At 52.1% G+C, this 8,434-nt stretch overlaps 1 protein-coding gene and 1 long non-coding RNA gene across 3 annotated transcripts; one reads left to right on the top strand and one right to left on the bottom strand.

Moving 5' to 3' along the window:
- Positions 1 to 424: 424 nt before the first annotated feature.
- Positions 425 to 6,781, bottom strand: INHBB (inhibin subunit beta B). The gene is made up of 2 exons (XM_030487441.1): positions 5,800 to 6,781; positions 425 to 3,157 (listed from the first exon to the last, which is right to left on the bottom strand). The coding sequence occupies exons 1-2, from the start codon at positions 6,200 to 6,202 to the stop codon at positions 2,382 to 2,384; spliced, it is 1,179 nt and encodes a 392-aa protein (XP_030343301.1). The 5' UTR covers positions 6,203 to 6,781; the 3' UTR covers positions 425 to 2,381.
- On the top strand, positions 6,452 to 7,794 carry LOC115608525. Of its 2 annotated transcripts, none has more exons than XR_003991576.1 (3): positions 6,452 to 6,520; positions 7,101 to 7,243; positions 7,555 to 7,794. It is a non-coding gene; the product is annotated as an uncharacterized LOC115608525 (long non-coding RNA). The 2 variants fall into 2 exon arrangements; XR_003991577.1 differs by lacking the exon at positions 6,452 to 6,520 and adding an exon at positions 6,558 to 6,700.
- The last annotated feature ends 640 nt before the right edge of the window (positions 7,795 to 8,434 follow it).

Genomic DNA, 8,434 nt, shown 5'->3' on the forward strand with positions numbered 1-8,434 from the left:
AATAAAAAAAGTTCATCAAACACTATTGACCTCTTTTTCCTGGAAGTGCTTTCCACGTTATTTTTTTACCTCTTGTAACTAGTGAGGGAGTGACCTAGACAAGAAGTTACATTCTTACACAGCAGGTGAACCAGGAACTTGCTGTAAATGACCTGCAGGTATGCGGAACAGCGCCGTTCCTTCGCCCAGACACACTGCACTGATGCAGATAGAAAGAAGCAGATGCTTACATGTATAGACAGCAATAAAAGTGGAGTGTAACATTTTTAGGAGCACAGCTGAGCTCTCAGACAAGGCTTTCTGCAATGACTAATACAACTACAGTCTAATGCGACAGTTCAGTGTCTGCAGCCGCATGCAGTCCTGAAAGTAAGCAAGTTTCTCCAGATGTTACACACTGAAAAGGGGGGGGGGGAAGCACATCCAGTTTTCAATCTTTTTTATTTATTTAAACTGTACACAAATGTAAAATACTTCAACAGCAAATCTAAGTGAAAATTGTTTGGTTTAAATTATTATGGAACAGAACCTAAAAGGAACTTTATTAAATAAACATAAAAATTGGATTTAAAGGATGCACATATTGTAATGTATTCTACAATAGTCATTTTGTTTTTCACTCTACATTCCATGTGCGTATGGTATAGAAAAGACACTGAATAGAACAAACAGAATCCATTTTGTACCCTGAAACAATTGGTAGGCCTCGTGAGAGATTGCTCAGTATGACTACATGATATATGATGGCTTTGCCATCTCATAAAAATTATAACTAATATGTTGGCCTCTTTGGTTCCAAAATTTATGTATAATACATTTAACTGTATTCATTTTTTGCTGCTATAAAAATAACATTTTTTTCAAATGGCAGTTTTTTGACTAATCATGCAACTAAATCAGTGCAAACATTAAAAGCAATCATTCGCTTTAAAAAAGAAGCAAAAGATTTAATTTCAAGTATAAAAAAATATAAAAAAGTCATATCATAAGTCCAGTTTTGTCTAGTATGGGTCAACACTTTAAATTGCATAGCTCATGCGGCACCTGTTTACCTAGATAGTGAGCAAAGATAAGTGCACTATCAAGTACCACTTTTCAAGGCATTGAAATTTGCAAGTGCTATTATACGTGCATTCAAGCAGTTTGCAAGTGCTATGCTGTATCATTATTTTCTGATCTTTATGGCCATCCTCGACACCTCCTGGTAAGGAAATTGAAAGCACTCTCCTCTCTCCTCCTTTCCAAGACTTGTTAAAATGTTCCTTGCCTGTTACTATACGCACTGCATTTTTCAGAACGTCTCCACTCTGTTACTGTCACTCCTCTTTAGGGTTCATTGGTTTAGCCGCGGTGGCGGTTGCTTGTTTGCTCACCCCCCACATGACATGTCCTTGCCAAGTCCCCCATTGAAGAACACAGATTGCAACTTTGACTTTTCGTTCTTCGAACAGTGAGAGATGTCAATGGTCAATACAGTCCAGATACGGTATCCGATCTCCTTTTCCAAGACACGGCGGGTGTAGCCATCCACGGGTTGCTGGTGGGCAGTTAAAGCATCGGATCACACCAGCCCAGCTTGTGACTACGCAAGGGTCAGATGTTAGAAATACAGCAGTTGCTTATGCATCTGTCCCCTTTTCTCTCTCTGTCTCTCTGATGGTACCACACAATTCCTTACTGGAAGTGCTGTAGCAAGATGCGGGTATCTGTGATGTTTACATTTAGGTATATTTAAATTAAGACGAAGTGATCACCTCCCAAGGCAGGTGTCCTGCAGCTTCCCATTAGACCTCAGAGGTGATGGTCGACTTTTTTTTATTTTTCTCAATTTTCTAAGTTTGGTCATTTCGACACCTGCAAGAATATGTCATGTTCTCGCAGTCTGTGCTTTTGCCTGAGCAAAGGGAGCTCATTGCGGTCTAGCTTCACTGGCAGGCGGGGAAACAGCTGCTCAGCCGTTCACTCGTACTGGCAGGCATTTAGGTCCGTCGTCACTGGTCACTGACTTTCTGTGCTCATGTCCCTTTTCCGAGCTGCCTTGTGTGTGTGTGTGTGTGCGTGTGTTTGTGTGTGTGCGTATGAGCGCGTGTTTGTGTGCGTGCCCATGTTTTGTGTGTGTGTGTCTTTAAGATATTTCATAGCATTAACTTATAAGTGGTAGAATATATAAGTGTCCAAGATCCACAAACTGCCACTGTCCTGACACCAAAGTGAAATGATTTTTTTTTTCTTTTTTTTTTTTTTGTCAAACTTTTCCACAGTGACTTTCCAACACTGATGCCTGGATACACAGTGAAACTTCCTCCAACACCATCTTGTACGGGAATGTTTCTTTCTCTCTCTCGCCCTCTCTCTCTCCCCCCCCAAAAACACACCTTAAATCAAGCACAACCACATTCTTCCACAATCATATTGGGAACGTCCCTTTTCACAATGTTGTATTCATCATCAAAGTACAGCATTGACATTGTGCTAAGTTTGGTTGGAATGCAACAGGAGTTCACGGTGCCCGGGTTCAGCCCCCGCATTCGGTACTGATTCACAACGGCGGTGTGAAAGGAGGAAGCCGACCCCGGGACGCCGGCCAAGTAGGCCGGGCAGCTCCCCTCACAGTAATTCCCATAGTAACCTGATGGTGCTATGATCCAGTCATTCCACCCAATGAGTCTAAAGTCAATGTAAAACTGTTGCCTGCAACATAGATTGGTCCTGCCATCGCACTCCAGGCCTCTTTTCCGGATCCTGTGTTTGTTATCGGCGAGGCGGGCTTGCACCACTAAAAAAGGCCGGTGGGATTCCTCCCCGGGGTCCACATAAATTGGCAGCACTGAATACTCTTCACAGCCCTCACATTGAACATCCAAGTTCAGTCTCCTTTCTCCTCTCTCAAACAGAGCCTGGATCGCCTCTGTCATGGGAAAAGTGTGCCAACCACTTCTTTTGAGATCAACTTTCTTTTCAACCACATTCCACTTGTTGCTAGTGTCCGGGTCTTGGAAATAGACTTTGACTCTTACTTTTCGCCTGCTGCCTTTCTCTAAGACATATGGAAGCAGCTTCAAGTAAAGCCACAGGCTGGCTTGAACGACAAACAAGTTCTGGTTCCCTTCATTCGAGATGAAGAAATAGAGGCGGACTCTAGATGAAGCCAGATCGTCTGCAAGATAAGGAGAGATCAGCAAGATTAAGTCAAAAAGGAAACATTAGCTTGTGTGCCATTCTGGATTTGGGAACAACACTAGAGCGCAGCAGATCGAGGGACCAGCAGCAACGGGCTGTGTCGGCCAGAAGGCACGCACTGAATCAGATATTCCCAATTTGCAATGAAAATGAATTAAAAGGGGGACTTCCCACAGCAACGCTCAGCATCGGGCTTTAGTCGGATGTGTCAGATCCACAGACACCAGTGAGAGCTCTCCAGAATATGGGGGTTTTTCCAGCCAGCCAGCTTTCAAGACACTACAGCAGCACCTTGAAAAGACGGACACTAGGACTCTGCTATCTCGTCGGTTTAAGAACAGTTTTGACTTTCAGCTACCTGCCAGTTCTCCCAGGGAGAGCCCTTTCAATAACCACTGACACGCCAATGCCAAACCGGGGATTTTGTTTCAATTTTCACATATTCTCATGGAGGTTTAACAGCGAGGATTCAGGAGACGGAGGGAAAATATTTCAGTAACATGCCTGCTTGTCCAACAGATCAAGCTAACCCCCACTCAGCCTGGTAGAATATCTGCTATTATTAATCATTTCGATCTCTGTCTTTCCCCCCCCGAAATGATAAACTCCCATACAAGGCAAGGCAATGAAGCGGCTGCTCTTGCTGTAACGCCGTCACTGCCTGTTCTCAATACGCTTTTCAGTAACGCCAGAATTAAAGGAGCGAAATTGTCACGGAAAACCAAATGTCACCAAATGTCTGACATAACCCCTTATTTGTAAACAGAAGAGCCTGCTGCCTGAAGTGTTTCAGAAATACCAGTGGCCCTCCTGCAATTTTGTACTATAAGTCCTAACTAAATTTGGCGTAGGTGATAAATGTGCAAGCTGGCCTTTATGGCGGAGACTGTAATTGTGGTCCTGGAATCAAAGCCTCCCAATCATTATTTAAAATTATTGCTGGAAAGGCATTTTCTCATCTGTCTGTATCTGTTTCGCTTCTTTCTGTATGGAGACAAATGTAGATTTTTCTTCCCTTTCTTTTCCTAAGAATCTTTATTATTTTTGTCAATCTCTGAATGGGATTTTTTCCGGAGTCGGTGTCTTCATTTGTTATCCTAGACGTCTTTCAAATGTGCCTCCAGGGCCCATTCATAATACCTTGTAATATTTCAGTGACAAAAAATTTTCACTGTGTTTGTCTACATTTTACACAAAGTCGATTTTGGAAGTGTTACAGAAGCCAGCGATTGATTGAATACCAAATGGAAGTACAAGCCCGCCCCAGATCTCCCAACAACAGCCTATTAAAAAATAATAAACCCCAAAATGTACGCTGAGAAAGCCTTCCACATGTTAGTAAATACACAACTTCTTTATAAACTGTGGTGACAGCAACAGAAAAAGAACAGTACAGCATTGCTGCACTGATCCACATCATTTGTGTTGTGTGAGATTATGTGTACCCATAAATTTTGTATGTGAATATAACAAGCACATGTATAATGCAACAGATCCCATAGATACTGTAAATGTATATGCCTTTGGTAAGTGGGAGGGTAGATAAAGAAGATGAGTGGGCAGTATACAGGATAGAGATTTATTTTGTGGACAAATGATATAGAGATGCCACAGGAAGATAGACAGAGAGAGAAATGAACTGAGCGATAGAGTGATGAAGGAGAAGAGAGATGGGCAGATAGACAGGAGAGAGCTAATTTGCAGAGTGATGTTGTTAGAGCCAGATGTGCAAAGTTCACAGGCACAGCGGTTGCCTGGATAAACTGCTGGAAAGCTGTGCTGGAGGGATTCAGTAACACATAACTGCAATGGCTGGACAGGAATGAGATGGCTGGTACTGTGGAGATGGATGGCACAGTTAGTAAACAGACTGACGGACAGAGAGGGGACACACTTGGTAGGAGGCTGCAGGCAGTGGACAAACAGACAAGGCCAACACTACATATGAAAGCTAAATACATGGGAAACAAATGGAAAGGGAGAACGGGCGAATACAAGCCTGAACAGACAAATGTGCAGGGCAGACAGTTGAGGCAAAGGATGCAAGAGATGGAGTGGGACAGGCGGAGGAGGGACAGTGGGACGCACAGGGATGGTGGCAAGCCACGGTGCAGCTAGAAGGACCGGAGGGAAGCCGGGGGCACAGAGGGATTGCAACGAGTTGCAAAGGCATGAAGGGATGCAGCAAGGGGAGTTGCAAGGCGCAACCCGGGGAGAATCCCGGGCACCGAGGCGCAGGCAGGGAGGGCAAGAAGGCGCGGGCACGGCCAGGGCGAGATGTGCGGGGCAGACGGGTGAGCGGACGAGGCGAAGGGCATGCGAGAGAGCCCGGCAGCCAGGTGCCTGCAGCAGGCAGGAGGGCAGGCAGGGCGCAAGGAGGGCAGGCAGCGCGCAAGGGGGCCAGGCAGCGGGGCCAGGCAAGGGCGGTCAGGGGCGCTGCGAGGAGTCAGGCGGGGGGACAGGGAAGGCGTGCATGAGGCCAGGCTAGCCGAGCGGGAGGACTGACAGGGGTCGAGAGGGGGACCGACAGGGGCGAGGCAAGCGGGGCGGGGGGCCGGGGCCGGTCGGGCAGGACAGGGGAGGGCGGGCGGCGGGGTCGCGGGGCCGGGCGGCGCCCACCTGTCTCGGCGAAGCTGATGATCTCGGAGACGGGGTCGTGGGCCGGGGGCCCGGCGCTCGCCTGTCCGTCCAGGCTGGGGATCTCCACGCGGCCGTCCTCCCGCACCTTGCCGGCGTGCAGCTTGCGCAGCGCCGTGACCATGGCCGCCTTGGGCACGGCGTGCGTGATGTTGGGCCGGTCCCGCATCTGCAGCCGGCTCAGGATGTGCCTCTTCACTGCCTCCAGGAAATCCCCGTCCACCTTGCCCGGCTCCTCGGGCCGCCGGAAGCCGCAGGAGGTGCATGTGTCCTGCGGGGAGCCGCCGGCGGGGGCCGGCGGGGTCGGGGTGGCCGCGGCGCCCAGCAGGAGCAGCCCGCAGGCCAGCAGCGCGGCCAGCACCCCCCGGCGAGCCGCCCCGTCCATGGCGGAGGAGCGGGGGGCCGAGCTGGGGGCCGCCCCGAAGCGCCGCAGGGAGCCCGTCTGCAGGCAGCGCCGCTCCGTGCGCTCCGCGGCGCGGAGGGGGCGGTGGCAGCCAAGCTGGGGGGCCGCAACCGCTCCGAGCAGGGGGGGAGCCGCGTCGGAGGGAGGGGGCGCCCGGGGAAGCGGCGTGTGCCGCCGGGGAGGCGGAGGGGGAGGCTGCACCAGCAGGCACCGAGGGCGAAGTTGAGGGGAGGGGAGGGTGTGCAGCGGGCTCGGCGTGCACGGAGAGCCCGGCTCCACGGGGGAGGGGGACGGCAGCAGGTGAGGGGGTGGCTGCGGAACCCGGGGAGGAGGGAGGGGGAGCGGGCAGCGAGCCGGAGGTGCGAGGGGAGCCGGGGAGCAGGGTTGGGAAGGCGGCGCCGCGCTGCCCCGGTGCCCCGAGCCGCTTCAGAGGGGCATCCCCGGGCGCAGCCGCTCCTGGTCCATCGCTCGCTTCGGCAGGTCCGGGCGGGCCGCGGAGAGGAGCTCTTTAGTCCAGCGTCATTGAGGGGGGTCAGGGAGATAAACGAAGCAGATTTATATACAATCCAATTTATAGCCTGGAAGGAGGGGGGTGGGGGGGGAGAGAAATGCCACTTGTACCCCCCCGCCCACTCCGCCCCCGCAAGACAACAATCCACAGGCCGTGGGTGCCGGTCTCTGGGCAGGTCGGCTTCGCGCCGCCCGGCTGTCCCCGTTCAGCGCCCGCGGCGTCTCATCGTGCCATCGAAGCTGACCCGGAGCATGGCTGGGGAGGGGGCCGGGGCGGCGGGGAGGGGGGACGCGGCCGGCAGCTCCACGGTTGCGAGTCTTCTCCCCCTACCACCCCGCTTATTATCAGCGAGATGCTTTTATTTTCAAGGCAGCGCGGAGGGTCCGGAGTCCGGCGAGGATGCTGCGCGGCTCCCGGCGCGGGCAGGGCACGGCGCACGCTGCGCGGCCGCGGAGCGGGGAGTCGGCTCGATCCCGGCGATCCCAGGAGGAGAAGCTGCACGGATCCACTCGGTCAGACCACCGCTCTCTCTTCAGCTCGCTCTCTCGCTCTCTCTTTTTAAACAATATCTCCCTTGTTGGTGGTTTGGGTTTTATTATTATTATTGTTATTATTATTTTAAGTGTGATTTTTGTTGTTGTTGTTGCTGCTGCTGCTGCTCCAGTTAATCTGTCTCCCTCTCTCTCTCTCCGCGTCTTTTTGATCTTTGGCTCGCCTTGTGCTGGCTTGAACGCAGTGTTTTGTTTTGTTTGTTTGGCTTTTTTTGTTTTGGTTTGTTTTGGTTTTTTTTTAACGCGTCTGATGTTCTCTCTCGGATCCGCAGTGGAAGGTCTCAGGGAAGCGGCTCGCTCCTCGCTTATCTTCCTCTGATCTCCTCCTGCTAATTTTCCCCCCCTGCAAAATCACGACATTGTGGCACTTTCTACTGAAACTTTTATACAGGAGTTAAAACCACGTGGGAACTCCAACCTATAACAGAGACGCCATGGGTTCCTCACTATTTAGGAGATTAAGTTAAGTCTTTTGCCCCCTGGGCTATTACAGTAACTTCCTGATGTGGAAATATTAACTATGCTGTTTCTTTAACTCCCCCCGTCCCCGTCCCCTCCCTCCCGGTTCCTGCAAACACACCCACCGCACACCGACCTGCGTCCCTGTCCCGTCCCCCGGCAGGACGGAAGGACAGACGGATCCCGAGCGTCAGCAGCGCAGGCCCCCCCGCCCCGGCCGGGAGATGGATTCCGCCCCCCCCCCCCGGTGTTCCTTGCCTTTTAAACACTTGAAAGAAGAAATCATTAGAAAGTTTACCGTCGGGTTAGCTTTGCGACGGGGCGGGTTTTTGTTTGTTTGTTTGAATGGGCCGGGTAATCGGGGCGGGTGCCGGGGACTGTGTGTGTTCTCCGCGGGGCAGGAGGGACGCGGGCGCGGAGGCGGGGGGGGGGGGGGGGGGGAGGGGGACGGGGCGGTGGCCGGAGGGGCCGGGATGGGAGATAACGGGAACGCCGCTCTCCTGCTGCCGTGGCTGAGAGCCGGCGGGAGTGCCGGCCCTGCCCTTGCCGTGGGAACGTTTTTTCCTCCGCTTCTGTGCGGGGCAGCCCCGGGCTTTACGTGGGTCACCTAGCCGGGGGTGGGGGGGAGGCACGGCACACGGTGATTCCTCCCCCCCAACCCCCTCGCAGGGGTCAGGAGAAGTTCCCACCCGG

Source organism: Strigops habroptila, chromosome 5, assembly GCF_004027225.2.
Source record: "Strigops habroptila isolate Jane chromosome 5, bStrHab1.2.pri, whole genome shotgun sequence".
NCBI lineage: Eukaryota > Metazoa > Chordata > Aves > Psittaciformes > Psittacidae > Strigops > Strigops habroptila.